Source organism: Notolepis coatsorum (assembly GCF_963971535.1).
Source record: "Notolepis coatsorum genome assembly, chromosome: 1".
In the NCBI taxonomy this organism is placed as follows: Eukaryota; Metazoa; Chordata; class Actinopteri; order Aulopiformes; family Paralepididae; genus Notolepis; species Notolepis coatsorum.
In genome coordinates this window covers 150,086,379-150,112,769 of record NC_140165.1, presented here as the reverse complement: position 1 = coordinate 150,112,769, position 26,391 = coordinate 150,086,379, and the positions used below count along the sequence as shown (strand labels likewise).

At 45.5% G+C, this 26,391-nt stretch overlaps 1 protein-coding gene across 1 annotated transcript; it reads right to left on the bottom strand.

Moving 5' to 3' along the window:
- Positions 1–1,302: 1,302 nt before the first annotated feature.
- Positions 1,303–25,323, bottom strand: angptl2b (angiopoietin-like 2b). Its single transcript, XM_084321746.1, has 5 exons — positions 24,794–25,323; positions 9,638–10,551; positions 4,450–4,643; positions 2,793–3,063; positions 1,303–2,419 (listed from the first exon to the last, which is right to left on the bottom strand). The coding sequence occupies exons 2-5, from the start codon at positions 10,524–10,526 to the stop codon at positions 2,220–2,222; spliced, it is 1,554 nt and encodes a 517-aa protein (XP_084177872.1). The 5' UTR covers positions 10,527–10,551; positions 24,794–25,323; the 3' UTR covers positions 1,303–2,219.
- Between the last annotated feature and the right edge of the window lie 1,068 nt (positions 25,324–26,391).

The following is a 26,391-nucleotide window of genomic DNA, read 5'->3' as shown; positions in this document are numbered from 1 at the left end:
AGCGTGTATAGGGAAGAAACGCCAATCGATAATCTATATATGCTTCAGGGCCTATAACTACTGTTTTTGGAATTACAGCAGAAAAGATTAAAAACATACTTATATTCTCGGCGCTAATAACACAACAATGTATGAATGAAAAAATATAACGTTCCCACATCCTGAACGATAGATAATCGATGTTGAATGGGCCATAGTAATGTCAATATAGCAATACAATTAAAAAAGTTATAGCCCTGCAAAGAAGGTAAACATCTCCATAGACTTACAGTGCTGGCAGAAAGTGGTATAAGATGGGCACAATGCCCGGCGCCCAATTTGTTTTAAGAGGTGTGATATCTCACTTATAACTCTGTGTCTTATTTGCATCTTATCTTACAGCAGAGGTGGGACCAAGTCATTTGTTTTGCATGTCCCAAGTAAGTCTTGAGTCTTTACACTGAAGTTCTGAGTCAAGGCCCAAGTCAGGACAGGCAAGTCTGAAACTTTGGGTTTCCTTTCCTAAACAAGTCCTAATGCATTCTTTGTAAAAAAAATATTTAAAACCAACAGAGTAATAGTTAGTAGTATATTACATTTAGATTATTCTGCACTGACAAGACAACGTCCTTTTTATGGCATTGTTTATTTATTTTTTAGCTTGGGGAGAGTATCAAGTCTTTCAAGTCATAAGACTCAAGTCTGTGTGAAGTCAAAGTCTTCTCAGTATAGTGCATATTAGGGAGTCCGCCAAACCCTCCCCGTTCTTGGTACATTTTCCAAACATGTTCTCAAGAGCCTGATACACACACAGTGGAATAAAGGTGGTTTCGGCAGAGAGGAGAAGGAACTGCTGTGGAGCCTGAGGTTTTCCAGCCTGTCAAATTGTATTTGTCCTTCCAAGACTCTGTCTGTGGTGGTTGATACACGCTATAGATCACAGACAGTGTGATTTGGCATCTCATAACACTGTCCACAGGGCAGAAAGAGAAGCTTACAACGTTTATGATCACCACTTTCATCCCCACAGCTGCCATGGCTTGTTTTAAGAAGTAACACCTATTGTAATGAAACCATGAGTAGTGTGAGCAAATCATTTTACAGAAGCAGAGAGGGTACCAAAACTGCTTATTCCTTATTGCCTATTTTAGTATCCACCAAGATAATACGATGAATAGTTTTGGCCATGATAATAATTATACAATGACATTTTCATATTAGCACCTGTCTTGTCAGCAACCGGACAGAACTGCAGTGACCATACTTCCAAAACTGTATCAAATAGGAAAGCTGTCTGTACAAGGAGACACCAAAGAGAAAAGATGAGCTGCATGTATTTATTACAACTTGCTACTGATACATGACCGATTTTGTTACATTATATTACAAATATCTTTTATGTACAGACACAATGTGTTGACATTAACAAATCCGATCAATTTCTTTACAGTACGTACACTGCTCGCTTTATACAAGCAAATTAATACATGTTTAATTAAAGCAAATGTATTTTTCCGCTTTCTGAGCGTAATACACATCAGAGGAACAGTGTGCTACACTTACAGTCAGGAATTGTGCTGGCAATAATCATAATAGTTGTAACAGATTTAGGACAACTTTGTTGTTGTATTTTGAAGTGTTAAAGGGAGAAGATGCTTGTATCATAATTTGAGAAATATTGTTATTGTTTTGATAAATTACACACCTGAAGAGTTTATTTTAAGGGGAAATAAAAACTAGTCACTGGATATTGTTTCCTGTGTCATCTGCATTTGCATGTCATTGCATTATACAGCATCAGATACATACTATAATTACAATATACTGTAGGATTGCTATCCTAAAGCTACTCAACTGAATTAGTTATGGCCTTTTTAAAGTTGAATCTAGTTACATGTTTCATTATGTAACGCAGAGCAAAGGAAACCTCTGTTGATATCCAGCCAAAATAGCAGATTATCATCTAATCAAAGGCAATATACTTCACACAACCCCTGAGACATTCAGCACATCACTATTCTGCGTCCAATGGGAAAGGAGCAATAGGAAGGTCCTTTTTGTTTGTGGAGTGATGGGGACAGTCAGGAGGTACCAGAGGTACAGTTAATCAATTATTGCACTTTCAACATATTTGTTATCTGGTTTTATATAGCACCCCTCCGTTAAAAAAAGGTGGAGCTTAGGAGCTGCATACAAAGTTCTGGAGTGGTGCAAATGCCATAGGAATACCCTTTTGACGCCTAGTGGAAGGTGTTTGGGTTAGGACGGATCATCATGATAACTTTCTTCAGTGAGTAGGCCCCTCCTCTGAACTCGGCCCAGTAGACGCCGTCCTGGTAACGACTGCGGTAGTGTCCTCCTCTGTACCAGACTCCGTTGAGGTTGGAATGAGCACAAGAGTTGTACCACCAGCCTCCCTTCTGGTAGTGGGCGCAGTTACCTGGAAAAGAGGGATACATTAACGGGGGAAGAAAAGATAGAAAAAGAAAAGTAAACATACGGAACTGCACAGTACAGTAGCATATACATCATGTTATATAGAGAATATATATAGCCTACATATATATAAACATAGAAGAGCATTCTTGTGTAGTCTATTGAGGTAATTTTTATTATTATAGGATTTAGGATGTCTACGGTTGTACCATAATTTACTACCTGTATATGAGGGAGGAAAATATAAATGTTTTACTGTAGATATGCAACAAACTATTTATTAGAGCTCTAGTTGCGCACAGAATTCAATGGGTACTAAGTGGCCAGGAACACAGATGGCTGTAGACATGTACAGTACATGCAGCAGTAGTGGCTACCTGTATATATGTCGTGGTCTCTGTCCAGCGTTGTGAACTGTTTGCCATTGTGCCAGGTGAGAGAGTCTCCAGCATTCCCATGGTATCGTCCCACCTTTAGCTTGTAGAAGTCAGCCTCAGGCTCCAGTCTGAAGCTGGCGTATTCTGCAAACACCTTCCTGCCAGACCAGTCCTCTAGTGTAACCAGCAACTTGTAGTTTGCTTGGTTGGTTAGCCAGTAGATATTCTCCAGGCCCAGCCAGTACTCACCATCAATGTTACCAAAGCCTTGCTGTGAGGGGGCAGAGAGAAGACAACATCATCAGCATAATGGAGAAATCCCTCTTGAATGGCTTTGAAAGGTTAGTTTAGTTTAGTCTGAGGACGATTCAGAACCAGTTGTATGTCCTGGAGGTGGCCCTACAGTACTTTTAGCAATAGAGAGTGTTGTTTATTATCAGGAAATCTTACAACAAATGGTCCATGATCTTTGTTTATAGCTAGGATTGAGTGCCCAGATTTCCACTGTTTGAAAACAACTTGGCCTGTCAGTTTGTGTAATGAGGATCTGAGATCCTGTAACAGAATATGTAGCTGGACTGCACAATTCTAGCTCTGGTCATGTATTAGTATGGCGTCCATTAACCTGCACATGCTTTGAATCATGGGGAGACTCACTCAGATGACGAATGTGCACATTTAATTATTGAGCTCCATGTGGTTTAAAGGTCTTGGAAAGATCCCTTAACTAAACTTGCCAATGAATTAATCAGGGCCTTTGCAAATCGTCTGCCAGCCCCTGCCAATGTTCTCTGTTGAACTGATTCACCCTCTGTTCAAGTGCTCTAGCACTTTCAAAAGATCAAGGAAATGAATATGCCTCTGGTAAGTGTTCCCCCACTATTCCATGCTGCCAATGACATGTTCTTCATGACTATCAGAGTATCAGAAATGTTGACATGGCCAACTGTTATACCGTATTGTGACCAGGGGCGTAGAAGTGTGTGTGTGTGTGTGGGGGGGGGGGGGGGGGGGGGGGGTGGTGAAACTGACTACCCAGGGGCCCCAAACTGGGGGAGTCCCTCAGAAGTGTGTGGGGGGGGGGGGGGGGGGGGGCAGAGACATGTCATGTGCACAGGGCCCAGAATTTCTTTCTACCCCCCTGATTGTGACATGACTTTCTTATTACTATGTGTTACTATGCAATGGACTCATTTCTCAAAGAGCCAATTGATGTTACTGGTTGTTACGAGTCACAAGTCATAGAAGGTGACTGACAGAGGTAGAATCTTGCATGATTGATTGATTGAAAACTTTATTAACAGATTGCAGAATGGGTACAATACAGTACAGCTCAATACACACAATTGTTAAGGGGATGCAGACCAGAGAAAGACTTTCGTCTTGTTTACATCAGGGTCCCCCATTTTCAATTCATCAGGACATATATGACATACATGACATACAGATAGTCAGTACTGCTACATCTATACATTTATGACATACCAGATTTGCAAATACAGTACTGTTTGTGATACAGGTAACAGATCAGGCAATGGAAAATGCCACTCTAATACCTCAACAATTACCTGTTCATTATTCATTCACATCTGGTTGAAAACAACATACATAAAACACCCTAAAATGTTTTCAATTTGTGTGAGGTTTTATTAAATACCTTGTATGTCTCCCAGTTCCTGAAGAAGTTGACCGAGCCGTCCACCCTCCTCTGGATCACCGTCCAGCCACCCGGGTCATGTCTCTGGTCACACCACACCTGCATCAGCCGGTTGGCGTTCTCCGGTTTCACCAGGTACATGCCACTCGCTGTGTGTCCATCTTCCAGAGCCTGCAGACAGTCCTTAAATGGACCTGCAATAAAACAAGGTATATTGAAAAACTATTCAATGAATTCCTTCCATAACATTCAATTGGAATATCCCAATCTCAAGGGAATGAACTGCACATAAAGAGTTGTTATCCTCTGTCACAGGGAATCCCACGTTTCAATGAGAAAAGCTTAAACACTGGAATTGACTTTGGCTGCTGCTTCTCCACAAGGGAAATGGCTGCAGCCTGTACAGCCAAAAGCAACTCTGGCATGTGGGCAAAGGGAGACCTGATGGCTCAATGATGAAACAGTAGCAACAACTAAACATCACCGTTTGTGATCCTTCTTAATGAAAAAGATATGTTTTTTTTATCCTTTTGGTAAAGAGTTTGTTTTATTCTGTAATAACACATCAAATGACTGATTCAAATGAGTTAATTCTGCGCCATTTAGACCTTTGGGGGATGATAAGCCATTCCGATTAAGCCTATTCCTTGGAATTAGCAGTAGGTAGCCTAATTAATTAAAATTGTGTTGATATTCAATGGGAGTATAGACTGTTAAAATCAGACAGAAAATCTAGATCTATCATTCAACTGAAGAGAGCTTTCCAGAATTTAAGAAAATAGAAAATTGCCTTATTACCCAACCAGCTCTTTACCAGGAAGTCGATATTGCAAAAGTTTCACAGCCCTCCACTTCACATTCCCCTTCATCTCATAGTTTGCTATTTTGCCAAACTTTGTGTGAGGTAGTATTTCATGAGTATGTTGTGAAGAGGAATGAAACACGTTAAAAAATGTACTTAATCTAAGGTTGCAATAATTGCTCAGTGGCATTTTACCTTATGGCATCATTTACATCTGCTTTATGATTTAAAATTGTGAAAAATAGACATGAATAGAAACAGTGACAGTAACCAAAGTCCACAAAGGATTGGATTTAATTATGTTACACCATGTGTGATTTCACAAGGATTTTATTTTCCATGTTGGACTCTCGGCACATGTTTAGTTTTAGTTTATTAGTCTCACTTGGCCTTCCTGTGTAAATGAGTTCATATCAATTAAAACAAATTGGTACATTGCCTGTGTTCCATTACATTCACACCCAAGAATTTCCCCACTCTGCAGGCATTGTTTAAATTGTCTGTGAAAGTGTTTTACCTTTTCAAGATGTCACGTCTATTCAGTTTGCTAACTGTCCCAGTTTACAAAGCATAGCAATAATGGACACAGATTAAAAGAAAATACATATAGAGCTACAGGAAGAATTAGAGAAGGGTCTGCATCAGGACTTTGTGACAGAGTGAAATAGCAATGCAAGCAGAGGGCTGGTGAGAGGCACTTTGTGTGAAGAATTCCTGCTACTATTATTATAGAATAACTATATACAGACAGATATATAGAAATATGAAGTGACACAATATAGTCATCAAAGCCACAATAATTAAATCCATATTATCCTATCAGTATTTGGAAGTGAAGAAAGAGCACGTAAGCCAAATTATTTGTACTATGTTATTTTCAGTGGTGGAAAGTACACGTTCACTCAAGTACTGTATCAAAGTACAATTTAGAGGTACTTGTACTTTACTTGGGAGGAAAGGAAAGGAAATATTGTACTATTTACTCCACTACATTTATCTGAACCCATCAGTCAATTTGAAGAAAAAAAAATTGAATGCAAAATGTGGCATAAGATGATGAATGCCGGAGAAGCTGGATTCGCCTGTTCGAATCCAGCTCCCGGCGTTGCTATCAGCCTGGCTGGCCGCTCACACTAATATTGGCAGTATTAGAGGGTGGGAAAGCTGAAAGGTGGGTCCTGGGCGTTGTGGACAGCGACCCCTACAGTTCTGTCGGGACGCCTGCTCAGCAAGGGTAGGATCTAGGGAGAGATAGTGTGGCCTCCCACACGCTACACTCTCCCCGGTGAGAATCTGCGAGGCCAGGCTGGCCTGCCGGCAGGCTGCACATGCGTCGGAGGAAAGCATGTGACAGTCTCCGGTCTCCCGGACCAACAGTAGGGGAAAGTGCGCAACAACCAGGAAGGGTGGGATGGGAGAAAAATCGGGAAAAAGAGGGGAAGAAAGATAAAAAAATAAAAATAAAATTCAACCTGCTAACTTCAAGAGGACATAATCAGGGCGGCTGGGTGGCGCATCGGACTAAGCGCTCGTCACCAACGCGAGAGACACTGGTATCGAATCCGGCTGTCAGCGTTGCCTCCGGCTTGGCCGGCCGTCATACTGGCTCAATTGGCAGAGTCAGCGGGAGGGAAGCCGGTGGGGTGGTATTCTGGTCGTTGTAAACAGCGACTCCTACAGGTCGGTCAGGGCGCCTGCACAGCGAGGGAGGGAGATGGCGAGGGTAGTGTGACCTCCCACACGTTACACCTCGCCAATGAGAGTCCGCGCTGGCAGGTGAAAAGATGCTTCTGGCTGTCTCCTATGTCTCGGAGGAAGCATCTGATAGACTTCAGGGCTCCCTAGACCGACCAGTGGGGGGCACATGCGAGCAACGACCAGGAAGGGGAGGGGGGAATTGACATAACGACTAAATTGGAATGGGAGAAAAACACAGAGAAACAGGAGGAGAAAAAGTGGATAAAAAAAATTATAATAATAATAATCAGAACCAGCATATCTGGACCACATATGATAAATGGTTGCATTTATATAGCACTTTTATCCAAAGCGCTTTACAATTTGTTCCTCACATTTTACCCATTCACTCACACATTCACACACCGACGGAGGAGGCAACCATGCAAGGTGCCAACCTGCTCATCTGGAGCAGTTAGGGGTTAAGTGTCTGACACTTAGACATGCTGACCAGGAGGAGCGGGAATCGAACCGGGAACCTCCGGATTATCAGACGACTGCTCTACCTCCTGAGCCACTGTTGGTGTTTAAGAGGGAGCAAGAAACCCCTCCACCACACAGTAAATTATATATTGACCATATTTATTGTAACCTATAATCTAACTCATAGGGCATACAGACCCTCATCTGCACCTTTGATTACACTGCCTACTTGCTCATCGAACCAGGAACCTCCGGATTACCAGACGACTGTTCTACCTCCCGAGCCACTGTCGCCTCACATGCCACTTTAACATAACCTTTAGAGGTCAATGGAGCAAGGATTGCACATTCCCAAGCAAGGAAATAGAAGAATGTCATATAAAATGTGTACTTTTACTTTTACCTTGATACTTAAGTACTGTGGCAGATCTCACCCCCCCCTCCCATGGATATGTGAAGGATGGGAGATACTTTTGCCACTGGAGGGGGTAGAGTCAATTAGGTAGCTGATTAGTACTGATAGAACACACCTGCGCATCATTAGTCCACCTACATCTCACGTGCACACCGTAAGTGGAGCGGAGGTGAGGTTGGAGTTGTTGTATTGAGAGAGTGAGAGATTGTTATATTCGGAGTTGTGAAGGTGAGAGGTAGTAAGAGGAGAGGTAAAGGCGAGTAGGTGTTCTTTGTGTACTGGACCCTGGACGGGCTGAGATACCCCCTTGTGTACTGACCCTGGACTGGACGACTACCCTGAATTGTGAACAATCCCTTTTTTTCAGCGAGCCTGTTTTGTGTTTTTGACCCTCGGACTGAATCACGACCATTCTTTTGCTTTTCCCTCTGGATTCTGTCCTGAATTCAATAAATACTTGTATTGATTGATATTGCTCTTGTGTGGAAATTCAAATGAGTTTGTATTTGAACCATGGCGAGCCTGAAACCCACCAGGTTCGTCACAGTACATTCAATATCAAATATTCTATTCTACTTTTACTCAAGTAGAAATTTGAAGGACTTTCACCAGAGTACTACTTTACCTGGTTATTTCTACCTTTGAAGGAACTGTGTACTTCTTCCACCACAGGTTATTCTGGATGGTCTCCATCCCCTAGCCTGTTATTTACCAGCCACTGAGTCTTATAAGGTGTGTCTGGGCAGAGCAGACACAAGCCAGAGCGCTGCATTTCCCTGCCCTGTCTGATAAAAGTCTGCTCTTTTGGTGGAACAAATGACATCACCGTGATTGGTGGTATCTGTATTTCTTGCTCCACTCCTTCCCGTCTCTTGTCCCTGTCTGCCTCTAACTCTCTGCATCTCTCTCTCATTCTTCCCAGGATCCCTCTCTCCCTCCATAACCACATTGTTTAGCACTCCCGTTCCATGTTAAGGAGTTATTATGTAACTTTTTGGGGTGTGAGTTGCACAGCCCTTGGGCAGGAAATTGCAAGTCACCTTGCAAACATTCTGCACAGAGGGTACTGTTCACACACAGTGGCATAGTGAAAAGGGCAAGCAGTAGCACAAAATGTCAATGGAAAAGGGGTCAACTAGAGCCATGGTTACACTGAGACTATAGTTTGGTTGTTTCCCCTTCCTAACATACAACTAAAGGAGGATTGTCTAAATCAAAACAGGCAGCAAATAATGAAAGGACCATTCACGTCCATTAATCAAATGAAAGGACTATTCACACCCACTTTATATATATCTTTTGTATCATCTGGTTGTATATGCTTAGAAGACTTGCGAGCTGGTGAGCCAACTATCCATAAGGATGCCCAAGATGTTCTAGCCTTTTACTATACTTTGTATTATGTGCTCTAACCAGCCCCGATGATACAGTATGCATCTCAAAGGCGTCTAGACGACGACAGAATCTCTGTTCTCCTTGAGAGCCTCTCTCCCAGGAGACATATTATCTAAACTGACAATGGCTAGTTGCTGTTGTCTTGTGATTAATTATTAATTGAAGAGGTCCAATGTGGAGCCATACGCACATAAAGGGGTGTGTGTGTATATATATATATACCCACTAACTCAGACACAGGTCCAGACACATGGCCCACTTGTTTTTTGACCTCTGTTAATGATGCTGACTGGTCTATTTTAGTGCGATTTCATTGGAAATGACCAGCTTCACTTTTTCCACATACATGGAAGTTAACAAAATCCCTTTATTCTAGAAGAAAGAGCCCTATTCATTTCTGAAATTGAAAGACTCACCAGACGGCTTGTTGGTGGTGGAGGGACTGTGGGTGCCACTGGGCATGGTTGGAAGGGCAGGCGGTATGGACTTTTGGTCACTCTGGATCTCGTTGGTGATTTGGTTGTTGTTGATGCGTGGGAGGATGGGGGGCTGGAAGGGCTTGCTGAGGGGTGGTGACGGTGGAGGGGGCCGTGGTCGGGGCTGGGGCTGGGGGGGGACAGGGTGGGGGACAGGCCGAGTCTGGCAATGCTCCTCGAGCAGGGCGATAAGAACCGACTGGTTGGTGGCCAGGGAGGCCAGGTGGTGGAACTTATGGTCCAGGTCCCTGTAACGACTGGTGAGCAGCTGCATCTCGGAGGTTTGGTTCAGGATCTTGTTCTCCAGCTGGGCCAGCTCCAGGGCATTGTCTCTCTTCCGGATGATCTCATGCAGCAGCTGCATATAGAGCTGGGTGACCCTGGAGTTCATGTTGCGGCTCTCCTTCCTCAGCAGCTTCACCTCGTTGACGATGCCTCCGTCTACCTCCACCAGCTGCTGCAGGGTCTCTATTTGCCTCTTCTGCTTATGCAGCTCCCCGTTCAGCAGCTCCAGATCCTGCTTGTTGACCCGGTTCTCCAGCAGAGCCTCGGGTTCCTTGGAGTTGACACAGATGGCTCCGGTCACCTTCTGTTGGGGGACGATGAAGGTGTAGGAGCACTTCTCCTGCTGTGGGTCCGGTGGGGCTCGCCTGCTCCTTCCTGTGTGCAGGAACCCCCTGTCTGTGACATCCTCGCTGGTCTCAAACTTTTTGGCTCCAGCCTGGTCCCTGGCATGGCTGGAAGGAGGGCTCCCCTTGGTCTGCTCGGCCCCACAGACTAGACCATACACTAGAATCACCCCCAGCAGGACCACAGGAGGGCACTCCATAAGTTTAGGTCAAACTCGCCAAAGCCTGAGGAGAATGGTTAGGGAGAAAGAAAACAGGAGAAGGAGGAGGTACATTCATATATTATAAAGCAAACATTGTGCCAAAACTGACCCACTTTTATTTTGTATTACTAAGAGGAGACAATGTCGATGTGTCACTGCATCCTCAAATAGGAACCGAGCAGAAGTATGGACAAGCCTCGACCAAAGAGCTTCAGAATGAGCTGTATGAAACCCATTCCTTGCTCGTAGGGTTGAAACCTCTCAGGACTGAGGGGGCACACTCACTCTGACAGGACATCAATGAAGTCCTTCACAGCATGGCTGATTGAGACCAGAGGCAAAGTGGTTATCCCTCAGGATGCCCAGATCCTAGTCTCCATTACAGAGGCAGAGAGGCACACAGCTCAGGGAGTTGTTCTGTGCAGGGAAGCCCTATACATTACACATCCCGGTTCAACCTGGGGGAGGCTGTAGGTCATTGGAGCTCTTAGAAAATATAGGCCACCAGAACCAAAATGAAAGCATGCACACATCTCCTGCTGAGCATGTCAATGGATGCTGTGACTTTGAATTATGCAATACATACTGTATAGGACACAGTATTGCCTAAATATCAATTAAGAATCTCATTGTTGCTATATTACTCGTTATTGACATATGTACTATACCACAAGTATTCCCATTGGCTGTTTTGTCTAATTGTATTGAATATATTTGGCATCAACCCTGGTTTTGGTAGTGTAGTTCATGTATATGTAGTTTGGGGGAGAAAAAGCAACATTTGTGATTGTAGGATCAAGAAAAGAGGGTGGGGCTTGAGATAGGGCACTTGCTACAACTGTGTAGTACAGGATACTTCTATTCACTCAACACAAATCCCAACACGTGCATCATTGTAGCCAACCAACTTTGTTTGTCTGAGGGAAGCAGATACTGTAGGTCAGGGAGGGGCAACTGGCGGCCCGCGGGCCGCATGCGGCCCTCACCGACACTCCATGCGGCCCCATTTTATTTATTTTATTTTTATTTTTTTGCATTCGACTAAGAGGTTGGCAGTCGACCATGGCTCCTTTCGATCGATTAGTCGACTATTCGACTAATAGGGGTCAGCCCTAGTGTGGACATATTCAACACTGTTGAAAGTGCCCTGCAGCAATATGGGGGGTTTGATAAACTTATGGGGGGTTTGATAAACTGTCCGCTGTTGTTACCGATGGAGCACCCGCAATGAAAGGAAAACACACAGGATTCGCCGGGCTTCTAAGGCAGAGTGGCGTTGAGTGTCCAATGCTGCACTGCATTATACATCAGGTAAGTTCGCTAACATAATTTCCATCTATTGTGGGTCACTAATAATCAGGGGTGCACTGGTCATGCCACGCGGTACCACGCCATCCCAGCACTTTTCTGAGCAGAAGTACGTGCACGGATGTGTACGCGCGTGCACACAAAAATGAAATGTTATTTCATCTGATGCAGATTGCATGCACAAACATTGAAGTTGACATTCCTTCTATTGTGCGCCAACAGGAGAGACCACAAGTCTCTCATTAAAGACAGAACCATTATTGACCCACTGTGGGGGAGGGTGAATGTCATGCCAGTTTGATAAAGGGTCAATGGGAGGCACTCAGGAATGTTTTGTTTAGTAGCAGGATAAAAGTTTATACATTTAACAAAATCATTTATTATTGCACTTTTGATTTACTGTTGCAGTGAAATGCAGCAGGAATGCTGCTTTGTGTTTGTTGAGCAGTGGGCTTTAAGTTCATACATTTATTTTAATAGAAGCCTTCATTATAATTGGTCACTTTTGTATATATTTTGGTTACACAGCAATACTTTCAAATTCAGCTGTATTTATAAATTCATACAGTTACTAAATGCGTTTTAAATGGAATAAAAACAAAGTTACAACAAATTATAATAGTTTATATGCCTTATTTATCACATCTGTGACTATTATGGGCTATTTGAGTGATGGGGTACTACTTCATGGCGGGACTGCTGATAAACAATGCGGCCCCCCAGATTGATTGTGGAAATTTAGTGGCCCTCACCATATACAAAGTTGCCCACCCCTGCTGTAGGTCAATTGTAAATTTGGTAGGAGGGCAGGACCACCACAGCCAAACAGATAATTTCGGGATCCGGTTTTTCTCTTTAGACATTTTTGCATTCATTACTAAAGATATATCATACCTTTTGACTTTTCAATGGTTATAATTCAGCGTGAGTGTGTGTCATTATTGAATATGTTCAACAGGAACTACAACACTAATCCTCCCTCATTCCTCCAACGGAAAATATTCCCTTTTTCAAATGATGTACTGATCTCCCAAGTGGCTGTTTTAACCCTTTCACTACTACACTACAGAAGGTTAACCCTTTCAGTGTGGTAGTGAAAGGGTTAACCTTCTGTAGTGTGGTAGTGAAAGGGTTAACCATTTGCCGTGTGGCAGTGAAAGTGTTAACCAGCTGTATTGTCGCAGTTAAAGGGTTAACCCTATGGTAGTGTGGTAGTGAAAGTGAACTTTTTTTTTTAAAGCTTATTACATGGCTGCCAGGCCGGGGAGTGTGCTTAGTTTAGCTTCTTTAATCCCAGCCCAAGAGTGCTGCCGAGTGCTTCCGCATTTTCCCTGATTGGCCGCGACAACGCCTAGCACGCCCCGCGGCAGAGCGTTGCTGTGGAGCCTGCGGTGCGTTGGTGACAAGTTCGAATCACTTCAATTATAATTTTTTTTCCTTTGTTTCGTTAATTTATCATCTCTCTATATAAACGTGCATTCTTTCGCTGGTTAAGTTTAGGCATTCTTTCGGAGTTGGTTAAGGTTAGGGTTAAGTTTAGGCATTCTTTCGGAGTTGGTTAAGGTTAGGGTTAAGTTTAGGCATTCTTTCGGAGTTGGTTAAGGTTAGGGTTAAGTTTAGGCATTCTTTCGGAGTTGGTTAAGGTTAGGGTTAAGTTTAGGCATTCTTTCGGAGTTGGTTAAGGTTAGGGTTAAGTTTAGGCATTCTTTCGGAGTTGGTTAAGGTTAGGGTTAAGTTTAGGCATTCTTTCGGAGTTGGTTAAGGTTAGGGTTAAGTTTAGGCATTCTTTCGGAGTTGGTTAAGGTTAGGGTTAAGTTTAGGCATTCTTTCGGAGTTGGTTAAGGTTAGAGTTTGTCGCAGAGCATGGCAATAGAATGCCTGTCTGTCTTTCTTGACGCGGAGGCAGCAGCCTATTTCCGCTCTACCGCTCTGCCGCGCGCCGCGGTCACATGGGCGTTGTGGCCAATCAGAGCAACGCGAAGCACTCTTGGGCTGGGATTAATATAGACGCGTCCTGGCTCAGGTGGTTCTGGGGTGACTGTTGGGCCCTGACACATTAAAAAACACATCTACAGTATCTGCATCCCTCCTCCAAAGGCCTGGACAGCTCTAGTAAATGGAAACTATGAGACACCAGCAGATGATGATGTTATCCATGGTCCTGTTTTGAAATAATGATCTAGTTGCATCAGACTCGAAGCAAAGTATTTATGCATTCGGGCACTGACAGATAATCACTATTCATTAGGATAGCTTTTTAAAGCATTTTTTTTTTTTTTTTTTTTTTTTTTTTACATTGAAATTTCACCCAGACTTGAAGCTTCTAAAGAGATTGCTCTCTCATCTTTTACCACCTGGTGCACACACATTAAACAGTCTAATAGGAACATTATGTAACATCACCCTTATCAGCCTCAATTAAGATAATATGGTGTTTAGATTATAATCTCCTCTGGAGTACTGCCTCAGTTAAAATATGGTGTTTAGATTATAATCTCATCTGGAGTACTGCCTCAGTTAAATAAAATAATACAGTGTTTCGATTATAATCTCCTCTGGAGGTACAGCCTCAATTAAAATAATACAGTGTTTAGATTATAATCTCTGCGGGAGTACTGCCTCGGTTAAAATAATACAGTGTTTAGATTATAATCTCCTCTGGAGTACTGCCTCAGTGAAAATAATACAGTGTTTAGATTATAATCTCCTCGGGAGTACTGCCCCAGTGAGTGGCCTTTGAAATACAACCTATAACTTTCCTGCAGGAGTACATGGAAACGAGGCAGCGGGGTAGTTGGTCCCGGATTTCAAAGAGCGGGCATTTTTTATTAGAAAAATAAGTGAGGGCAGCGTTTGAAGGTGATGTGGGTGTTATTAGAAGCGGAGGGGATGCCACTGACTGAAGAGGAGAATGTGACTCCTGTGTAAAGGATAACAAGGCCCTGAACCCCCAGGGCTCCTTAATTGAAAGCTGCTGCAGATTGGATTACAGACCAGCCCTGTGCAACACCTCCCCAAAGCCCAGAGAGAGGCCTGTCAGATCCAAACACTTGGCAAAGACGTGCATATATACTTCCCCCCAGTTCTAACTGGCTACCTAAGTATGACTTGCAAATCAAGCATTGCGCTCCACTCACCCCTACGTAACTGTTACAAAGGAAGATAACCAACCGTATGATGCCCAGGAAGCCCTCAAAAGCAGAAGGGAGCAGACATTGTTTTTGTCTTGGGACTCTGGGCGTTCTGCCAGCACATTAGGTTGGATACGTGGAGAAGAGAAATGCAGAGCTTTCCGAGAACAAGAGCATTTGAGCCTTTGACCTTTTTGGTTCGTGGCTGTACTGCAGTGTGTTAACCCCGTTTTGTCACCAAAGCCGCGCCTACAAGTCGGTGACAGTTACGGACCAAAAAGGTACATGCTCTGTGCATGCAGAGAGACTATACAGAGAGACTCAGAAGGTGCTTCTATCCCCAGGCCATCAGGATGCTCAATGACTCTAACAACCCATCATCTACACTCATTGCACACACATCCACATGCACACACTCACTTTTAAACAAACACTCACCTTATTAACACTCACTTTAGACACTTTAACACTACAGTATATTTATCTATTTACTAAAGAGATTTGCACTACATTCATACCTCATTTGCATTTGCACCTTGCCCTAAAGTGTTGTACCTCATTGTCTACATTTGTACCTCACTGTTTACAAATGTTTACTCACTGTACTTAGATTGTACTTAGACTGTACATTGTATTGTATAGTATATTCCTCATTTACTTACTTTTTTACTTACTTCGTTACTGTATGAAGCACACTCTCAGGGGCTCATACAGAACCAAGCATTTCACCGTAAAGTACATGTATTTTATTGTGACAAATAATAACTTGAAACTTGAAACTTGCATAGATTCAAAGTCGACTCCGAATCAACTTTATTTAGAAACCCTTCACATCAATAAAGCTCAAGGGGCCGTATCCATAGCACTAATCCTGCCGACAAAGCCTGGCCACAGTGGTGGTGAAGGAGGCCATTTCCATCCTACATTTTGGGGAGCGCTTTGAATGTCTAGAAAAGCACTATATAAATGTAATGAATTAGTATTATTATTATTATGACATCACCTCAACACCCGCTGATTGACAGCATCATTACGACTTAACCACACTGTCCAGATAAGACAGATCCTCTTTGTCAGTACAGTGTTCAATGTTATTAAAAGAGATAGTCTCGCAGTGTACAATAATTATATGCTGTGATTATGTCTCATACAACAGATCCAATTCCTATAGGGGAAAAGTCTAATAATAATAACAACCTATTAACCTTATTAGTCTAAGAATAGCCTATAAGTAAACCCAAACCAAAGGGACCAGAATAGCCCCGGCTCCTCTTCCCTCTCCTGTGCTGATGGTTGTATTTGGCCGGTGGCTGCTGTGGCTTCTCTCCCTGGAACCTGATGCCTGTCAGAGACACGCTGTGTGCTTCCCCTCCACAACAGTGGAGCCCCACGTTGGAGGCAGTCAGCCCCGAAATCTCCTTGTCAACTTTTACCATTGTGCGGTTGAGAGTGTGCTGACCTACGGTGTGTCTGTGTGGTTCTCCAGCTGCACAAAGGCAGAGCAAGAGGCTCTACAGAGGGTGGTGAAGGCGGCAGGCAGGATCATCGGGACTCCTCTACCAAACATCACCTCCGTCTTCACCTCCCGCTGCCTCCACCGCTCCAAATGTATCATCAAGGACCAGTCGCACCCAGCACATCACCTCTTTCAGCTCCTTCCCTCAGGGAGGAGATACCGGTCAATACATGCTAAGAGTACACGATTTAAGAACAGCTTTTTCCCCCAAGCAGTTAGACTGTTAAACACTCATTGACTGTCCCCTCACGTGCACCATGCACTTACCACTGCACTTGATAATCTCTGATTACCACCCATTATGCACTTTATTATTTAAAATATTCTGTTATGTACAGTGTTATGTGTTATGTGTTCATGTATGTATTATGTACTACGGTCTGTGGGAGCTCCCCTGAAATTTCGTTGTATACTGTGCAATGACAATTAAAAGTCTATTCTATTCTATTCTATTCTAGAGTCTCCCGGTTTCCCTTACACCTTAAATTGTCAGCAGCTTGTGGTGAAGTCTGGATTTAGGGGTATGCTTGTGTGTGTGTGTGCGTGCGTGCGTGTGTGTGTGTGTGCGCGCGCGTGTGTGTGTGTGTGCGTACAATTAACAACGCTGGCAGCACTTTGGCTCCCAGGGACCAGAGAGAGTTCCATCTGCCCCAGTAGAAACAGTCTGTTAAAGCCATCCACTGTCTGCCACCTCCAACCCTTCTCCTACCTTACAACCCTCATCACGTATTGCTGTGATAATTAGTTCACTTCAGCAAGCCGCCATTGACTGGCCAATCTCTCATGATTCCCTGGTGTTGAGAAATGTTATATATGGAAACACACAGAGGACACTTTGGAGCCTCACTGCTTGGTGAGGAATAAAGTCAACACTCTCACTACCTGATGTGATCAGAAGTTCCTTGATGTGCAGTCTTTAATAGGGTTTTATTTTATATCACAATGTATTGGTTTTTTACGGGTAAGTTCAGAATTTTGGACACACAATGATGTTGTCGGTAAGAGTCCTTCCTCAATACAACCCATGCTGTGCTTCTTGCTGGATAACGGCTCCGGTTAGTTTAGCCACAAAACGAATGTAAATTAATTGGGCCATTCTTCACTCTGTACAACAAGCTCTGAAACCTCCTCCACTGTACAGCCAGGGGCTAATCACTTTGCTTTGGGTGCACTTTCAAGTGTTTTCAGTAGCCCCATTGACTTGACTTGATTTGTTTTGTTGTGAACTAGCCGGAGCCGTGGTCCAGCATGACGTTGGTCAGCGCAGCAGCGTCTGGGTCAATGTGTCTCTGACCGTGTCGCGCTCCGCTGTTTTCAGTCCTGCTCAGCACATAGTAATTAGAAGATGTGCAGCCTGAGCCCACGTCTCTCACCCCGAGCCGCTCTCGTTTCAGCGAGAGCATGGCATTCCTCACATTCTTCGCCACCTCATTAGAGCGAGCTGCCACAGACAGACACACATGGAATATAGGATGAGAGGGAGATAGAGCAGAGCCTGTAGAGACACAGAGAGGGAGATAGAGCAGAGCCTGTAGAGACACAGAGAGGGAGATAGAGCAGAGCCTGTAGAGACAGAGAGAGAGGGAGATAGAGCAGAGCCTGTAGAGACAGAGAGAGGGAGATAGAGCAGAGCCTGTAGAGACAGAGAGAGAGGGAGATAGAGCAGAGCCTGTAGAGACACAGAGAGGGAGATAGAGCAGAGCCTGTAGAGACAGAGAGAGGGAGATAGAGCAGAGCCTGTAGAGACACAGAGAGAGGGAGATAGAGCAGAGCCTGTAGAGACAGAGAGAGGGAGATAGAGCAGAGCCTGTAGAGACAGAGAGAGGGAGATAGAGCAGAGCCTGTAGAGACACAGAGAGGGAGATAGAGCAGAGCCTCTAGAGACACAGAGAGAGAGGGAGATAGAGCAGAGCCTGTAGAGACAGAGAGGGAGATAAGCCTGTAGAGACAGAGAGAGGGAGATAGAGCAGAGCCTGTAGAGACAGAGAGAGGGAGATAGAGCAGAGCCTGTAGAGACACAGAGAGGGAGATAGAGCAGAGCCTGTAGAGACACAGAGAGGGAGATAGAGCAGAGCCTGTAGAGACAGAGAGAGGGAGATAGAGCAGAGCCTGTAGAGACAGAGAGAGGGAGATAGAGCAGAGCCTGTAGAGACACAGAGAGGGAGATAGAGCAGAGCCTGTAGAGACACAGAGAGGGAGATAGAGCAGAGCCTGTAGAGACAGAGAGAGGGAGATAGAGCAGAGCCTGTAGAGACACAGAGAGGGAGATAGAGCAGAGCCTGTAGAGACACAGAGAGGGAGATAGAGCAGAGCCTGTAGAGACAGAGAGAGGGAGATAGAGCAGAGCCTGTAGAGACAGAGAGAGGGAGATAGAGCAGAGCCTGTAGAGACACAGAGAGGGAGATAGAGCAGAGCCTGTAGAGACACAGAGAGGGAGATAGAGCAGAGCCTGTAGAGACACAGAGAGGGAGATAGAGCAGAGCCTGTAGAGACAGAGAGAGGGAGATAGAGCAGAGCCTGTAGAGACACAGAGAGGGAGATAGAGCAGAGCCTGTAGAGACACAGAGAGGGAGATAGAGCAGAGCCTGTAGAGACACAGAGAGGGAGATAGAGCAGAGCCTGTAGAGACACAGAGAGGGAGATAGAGCAGAGCCTGTAGAGACAGAGAGAGGGAGATAGAGCAGAGCCTGTAGAGACAGAGAGAGGGAGATAGAGCAGAGCCTGTAGAGACACAGAGAGAGGGAGATAGAGCAGAGCCTGTAGAGACACAGAGAGAGGGAGATAGAGCAGAGCCTGTAGAGACAGAGAGAGGGAGCTAGAGCAGAGCCTGTAGAGACAGAGAGAGGGAGATAGAGCAGAGCCTGTAGAGACAGAGAGAGGGAGATAGAGCAGAGCCTGTAGAGACAGAGAGAGGGAGATAGAGCAGAGCCTGTAGAGACACAGAGAGAGGGAGATAGAGCAGAGCCTGTAGAGACACAGAGAGGGAGATAGAGCAGAGCCTGTAGAGACACAGAGAGGGAGATAGAGCAGAGCCTGTAGAGACACAGAGAGGGAGATAGAGCAGAGCCTGTAGAGACACAGAGAGAGGGAGATAGAGCAGAGCCTGTAGAGACACAGAGAGGGAGATAGAGCAGAGCCTGTAGAGACAGAGAGAGGGAGATAGAGCAGATCCTGTAGAGACACAGAGAGGGAGATAGAGCAGAGCCTGTAGAGACAGAGAGAGGGAGATAGAGCAGATCCTGTAGAGACACAGAGAGGGAGATAGAGCAGAGCCTGTAGAGACACAGAGAGAGGGAGATAGAGCAGAGCCTGTAGAGACACAGAGAGAGGGAGATAGAGCAGAGCCTGTAGAGACACAGAGAGGGAGATAGAGCAGAGCCTGTAGAGACACAGAGAGAGGGAGATAGAGCAGAGCCTGTAGAGACACAGAGAGGGAGATAGAGCAGAGCCTGTAGAGACACAGAGAGGGAGATAGAGCAGAGCCTGTAGAGACACAGAGAGGGAGATAGAGCAGAGCCTGTAGAGACACAGAGAGGGAGATAGAGCAGAGCCTGTAGAGACAGAGAGAGAGGGAGATAGAGCAGAGCCTGTAGAGACACAGAGAGGGAGATAGAGCAGAGCCTGTAGAGACACAGAGAGGGAGATAGAGCAGAGCCTGTAGAGACACAGAGAGAGGGAGATAGAGCAGAGCCTGTAGAGACACAGAGAGGGAGATAGAGCAGAGCCTGTAGAGACACAGAGAGGGAGATAGAGCAGAGCCTGTAGAGACAGAGAGAGGGAGATAGAGCAGAGCCTGTAGAGACACAGAGAGGGAGATAGAGCAGAGCCTGTAGAGACACAGAGAGGGAGATAGAGCAGAGCCTGTAGAGACACAGAGAGGGAGATAGAGCAGAGCCTGTAGAGACACAGAGAGAGGAGATAGAGCAGAGCCTGTAGAGACACAGAGAGGGAGATAGAGCAGAGCCTGTAGAGACACAGAGAGGGAGATAGAGCAGAGCCTGTAGAGACACAGAGAGGGAGATAGAGCAGAGCCTGTAGAGACAGAGAGAGGGAGATAGAGCAGAGCCTGTAGAGACAGAGAGAGGGAGATAGAGCAGAGCCTGTAGAGACAGAGAGAGGGAGATAGAGCAGAGCCTGTAGAGACACAGAGAGGGAGATAGAGCAGAGCCTGTAGAGACACAGAGAGGGAGATAGAGCAGAGCCTGTAGAGACACAGAGAGGGAGATAGAGCAGAGCCTGTAGAGACACAGAGAGGGAGGGAGATAGAGCAGAGCCTGTAGAGACACAGAGAGGGAGGGAGATAGAGCCTGTAGAGACACAGAGAGGGAGATAGAGCAGAGCCTGTAGAGACACAGAGAGAGGGAGATAGAGCAGAGCCTGTAGAGACACAGAGAGGGAGATAGAGCAGAGCCTGTAGAGACACAGAGAGGGAGATAGAGCAGAGCCTGTAGAGACAGAGAGAGGGAGATAGAGCAGAGCCTGTAGAGACAGAGAGAGAGGGAGATAGAGCAGAGCCTGTAGAGACACAGAGAGAGGGAGATAGAGCAGAGCCTGTAGAGACAGAGAGAGGGAGATAGAGCAGAGCCTGTAGAGACAGAGAGAGAGGGAGATAGAGCAGAGCCTGTAGAGACACAGAGAGGGAGATAGAGCAGAGCCTGTAGAGACACAGAGAGGGAGATAGAGCAGAGCCTGTAGAGACAGAGAGGGAGATAGAGCAGAGCCTGTAGAGACAGAGAGAGGGAGATAGAGCAGAGCCTGTAGAGACAGAGAGGGAGATAGAGCAGAGCCTGTAGAGACAGAGAGAGGGAGATAGAGCAGAGCCTGTAGAGACAGAGAGGGAGATAGAGCAGAGCCTGTAGAGACAGAGAGAGGGAGATAGAGCAGAGCCTGTAGAGACAGAGAGGGAGATAGAGCAGAGCCTGTAGAGACAGAGAGAGGGAGATAGAGCAGAGCCTGTAGAGACAGAGAGAGAGGGAGATAGAGCAGAGCCTGTAGAGACAGAGAGAGGGAGATAGAGCAGAGCCTGTAGAGACACAGAGAGAGAGGGAGATAGAGCAGAGCCTGTAGAGACACAGAGAGGGAGATAGAGCAGAGCCTGTAGAGACACAGAGAGGGAGATAGAGCAGAGCCTGTAGAGACAGAGAGAGGGAGATAGAGCAGAGCCTGTAGAGACACAGAGAGGGAGATAGAGCAGAGCCTGTAGAGACACAGAGAGAGGGAGATAGAGCAGAGCCTGTAGAGACAGAGAGAGAGGGAGATAGAGCAGAGCCTGTAGAGACACAGAGAGGGAGATAGAGCAGAGCCTGTAGAGACACAGAGAGGGAGATAGAGCAGAGCCTGTAGAGACACAGAGAGGGAGATAGAGCAGAGCCTGTAGAGACAGAGAGAGAGGGAGATAGAGCAGAGCCTGTAGAGACACAGAGAGGGAGATAGAGCAGAGCCTGTAGAGACACAGAGAGGGAGATAGAGCAGAGCCTGTAGAGACACAGAGAGGGAGATAGAGCAGAGCCTGTAGAGACAGAGAGAGGGAGATAGAGCAGAGCCTGTAGAGACACAGAGAGAGGGAGATAGAGCAGAGCCTGTAGAGACAGAGAGAGGGAGATAGAGCAGAGCCTGTAGAGACACAGAGAGGGAGATAGAGCAGAGCCTGTAGAGACACAGAGAGGGAGATAGAGCAGAGCCTGTAGAGACACAGAGAGGGAGATAGAGCAGAGCCTGTAGAGACAGAGAGAGGGAGATAGAGCAGAGCCTGTAGAGACACAGAGAGGGAGATAGAGCAGAGCCTGTAGAGACACAGAGAGGGAGATAGAGCAGAGCCTGTAGAGACAGAGAGAGAGGGAGATAGAGCAGAGCCTGTAGAGACACAGAGAGAGGGAGATAGAGCAGAGCCTGTAGAGACAGAGAAAGAGGGAGATAGAGCAGAGCCTGTAGAGACACAGAGAGGGAGATAGAGCAGAGCCTGTAGAGACACAGAGAGGGAGATAGAGCAGAGCCTGTAGAGACACAGAGAGGGAGATAGAGCAGAGCCTGTAGAGACACAGAGAGAGGGAGATAGAGCAGAGCCTGTAGAGACACAGAGAGGGAGATAGAGCAGAGCCTGTAGAGACAGAGAGAGGGAGATAGAGCAGACCCTGTAGAGACAGAGAGAGGGAGATAGAGCAGAGCCTGTATAGGGCAGACACAGTAGCCTTTACCTCCTGTAGCCCTGCGTTACATAGAAGTCTGTTTTTGCTGACCCAATTAATCCCTATTCATCCCCATCGCAAGTCATCGCTTTCTGAATGAATGCGCCATAATCTCATCATCGTCTGGATCATCGGACCGAAACAGATCCATAAAGCACCTCGTTTGGCAGCAGCAGTAGCAGATAAGACGCAGGCACTTTGACACAGCCTTGTAGTGCTGCATGTTCAAATTAGCGCCAACTGTGTGGAGACCTGGCAGAGCCCCTTGCATGGACACCCAATATGTGTTGGATCACAGTCAAGTTCAATTTGCTCATGGAAGTCTGCATTACCTTGAGGGTGACCTCATTCTTTCCTCAAGCATGTAATCCTTGTAAGCCCATAACATGACATGATTGAAACATGATTAACCTCAAACTCAACTACCTTTAAAATCTTTGATGGTGCAGATTTTTTATAAAATTATTATTATCAAAAAATTACCTAGACTCCTTTACCTAGAGTTGGGGAGTCACTTGTGGGTGAGGCAGGGGGTCGGGGAACTGCTTCCATAAGCTCCAACATTCTGCCTCAAAGCCTCCTTATCCAAACACTGTTCTGGCAGCAGAAACAAAGCAGGGATTCACCAGACTTCCCTGTCCTCTAGAGCTCAGGGCAACATCCTGAGGCCATGTATAGCTTCACATGCTCATTTTGAAAAGCAAGTTATAATTTCTTTTATTTTACCCTACTGTACACAGAGGTGGAGGACACTTTTAAGATTCCTTAATATGAAAAACAATAGGAAACTTAACAATATGAAAACGTATTTATGCTCTGTTGTTATGTGTATGCATATATGTACTGTGTTTGTCACATCTATAACACCTGTGTGTGTGTGTGTGTGTGTGTGTGTGTGTGTGTGTGTGTGTGTGTGTGTGTGTGTGTGTGTGTGTGTGTGTGTGTGTGTGTGTGTGTGTGTGTGTGTGTGTGTGTGTGTGTGTGTGTGTGTGTGTGTGTGTGTGTGTGTGTGTGTGTGTGTGTGTGTGTGTGTGTGTGTGTGTGTGTGTGTGTGTGTGTGTGTGTGTGTGTGTGTGTGTGTTGTGTGTGTTGTGTGTGTGGACGGAACATATCACCATCTAGTGCAGCAATGTACAAACATGCCAGAGTGAAACCAGAGTGGTTTGGCCTTACCAACGATGTTTTTGCTAACATACCAAATACACCGGACGTTGTTTTTGTTGACACCAGCCACAGAGAGGTGCTGGTCATAGAAGTAGGCTGTACCTTTGATCTGTACATGGACCAGGCCTTCCGGGACAAGTATATCAAATACCAACCACTGCTCAGTGTGTGTGTGTGTGTGTGTTTTTTTTTGTGTGTGTCCATCCTCCAAGATATATTTGCAACCATTAAAGATAGGGTGCACGAAACAAAAGATAATTGTCAGTAGGGGACAGGGAACCAACGTCAACCCATGACCTTGACCCAGAAAGACTGAGGCTTTGACAGGCATGTGAGCTGTTGCCTTCCTTTGACTGCCTTGTCTGAATCGCATTACTCATGGAAAGATATTTCGCTTGTGGCATATTGAGTTGTGTCACAATTGCCAAGATGTTGATGGTGAGAAGCTTAGCGTTCTTCTACCGTCCCCATTCACTAGCGGCCTCTCTCTGCCCTTTGTCACTTCACCATTTAGAACGTTGTGTTTTGACAAGCTGAGTGCTGGTTAACAAGCACCTGGGACTCTCCTCTCTGTACTGGACTGATCCCTCAGTCAGCTGCCAGGTTCAAATTATCAGAAGGTGGAATTCCCGTGAATTCCCCATAAAACTGTATTATACTCATAACTCTATATTTAAGAAATTGTTATTCGAAGAAAGACTCATTGCAAAGTGAGCAGCCCAGGTTTATCATACCTTTTACTTTGAGGAAAAAGGCAACAGAATCGCCTCAACATTAATTTGGCTCGGAAGTGTAAGAGGTCATCCCTTTGTTTCCTCATATTAATCCAATCAAATGTTACTTCAATCAAAATGTATATTACCTCATGTTAATGAATTCATTCAGTCAATCAACTTGGTCATTAATGATCAATCAATCAATCAAATAAAGAGTGAAAGTCAAAGGCCACATAGTTCTTACCAGATAATTGTAGACTGTTGAATGTGCTCCTTCAGTTGTATTGCCCTTCCGGCAGAGTTGATTGAAGTTCCACCTGATAGAAAGTCATCCCAAGTGGTAAAGCTCCGTGGTGTCCCCCTCTCTCCCTTTCTCACACTATGTCTATTACTTACTCTTTGTCACCTGAGTCCATTCCACCAGTGCGGAGGTAACCTTGGTTTTAAAGCCTATTATTAAAAGACCTTCATTAGACCGACAGAAGCCTCAACATGCTGGGAACTCTTCTGTAGACATTACGCAGGTTGTTGGAAAAAAGAAAAAGGCGTTGTAGGACTTTACAAGGACACTGGGTGAGTTTTCTGTTGGAGGTAGTTTCGTGAGGAAGAGTGAGAGTCCAGGGAGGATTGTTCTCTTTCTCTCTCTTTCTCTCTCTCTCTCTCTCTCTCTCTCTCTCTCTCTCTCTCTCTCTCTGTCTCTCTCTCTCTCTCTCTCTCTCTCTCTCTCTCTCTCTCTCTCTCTCTCTCTCTCTCTCTCTCTCTCTCTCTCTCTGTGGTCCGTTAGGAAAAGACTGTCACTTTCTGAGAGCTGAATCCATCACTTCTACCCCACAGCTCAAAGAGGCAGTCTCTTTCTCTCTCAGCTGCGCTGCCCCTCTCTCTCTCTCCCCCTCCTTCCCCCCCCCCCCCCTCTCTCCTTGGTGTATTTAAATGATGAAAAGTCCTCTGGCACAATGCACAATGTTTCAGTAGGCAGACAAATTGAGCTGCAGGGCCCCCCCCTTTCTTCTTCCTTTTAACCCTTGTTTAACCAGGCAAGTTAACGAAGAGCACATTTCTTATTTAGAGCAACAGGCAGCCCTCTTTCTCCTCCCTTCATCTCTTTTGGCATGGAGATTCACAAGCATGGGACACAAACCCTACACACACACACACATACACACACACACACACACACCCATTCATTCCAACAACCGACACACACACACACACACACACGCACGCACGCACGCACGCACGCACGCACGCACGCACGCACGCACGCACGCACGCACGCACGCACGCACGCACGCACGCACACACACACACACACACACACACACACACACACACACACACACACACACACACACACACACACACACACACACACACACACACACACACACACACACACACACACACACACACACACACACACTGATACACTCTTACTCACTCCCACATAAGTGTGTACACACACATACACACACACACCTACCTACTCCAATTTCCCAGTCCCTGCCCCCTCTGTCCTCTGGTTCACCACCACTATTTCTGGCTAGGGCTGGTGTCTGTGGCAGAGGACAGTGGTGATGTCACAACCCAGCCTAATTAGGCCTACATGACAGGCCGTCCCGTGAGAAGGAAACAGCTCCAGGTGTTTGGCCCAGACCAGACCAGACCAAGATTGGTTGAGGGTCGGTTGACACCAGATTATAGCCTACAGAGATGAGGTGCGTCTGGTGTGAGACAGGCTGTACACAACTCCCATGGATTGCATTCAGCTGAGGATGTTTAAATAATGTATTATAGTCTTATCTTTCCTTACATATCTTATTGTAACATAATATGGGCTAGCAC

What these genes read in the sequence shown, in the direction of transcription:
- angptl2b (XM_084321746.1), bottom strand. Translation starts at nt 10,526, where the DNA reads ATGGAGTGCCCTCCTGTGGTCCTGCTGGGGGTGATTCTAGTGTATGGT. An exon ending in CACCACCAACAAGCCGTCTG is followed by an intron (nt 4,644 to 9,637) that starts GTGAGTCTTTCA and finishes GTTTTATTGCAG; the next exon opens with GTCCATTTAAGGACTGTCTG. An exon ending in GGAACTGGGAGACATACAAG is followed by an intron (nt 3,064 to 4,449) that starts GTATTTAATAAA and finishes GCCCCCTCACAG; the next exon opens with CAAGGCTTTGGTAACATTGA.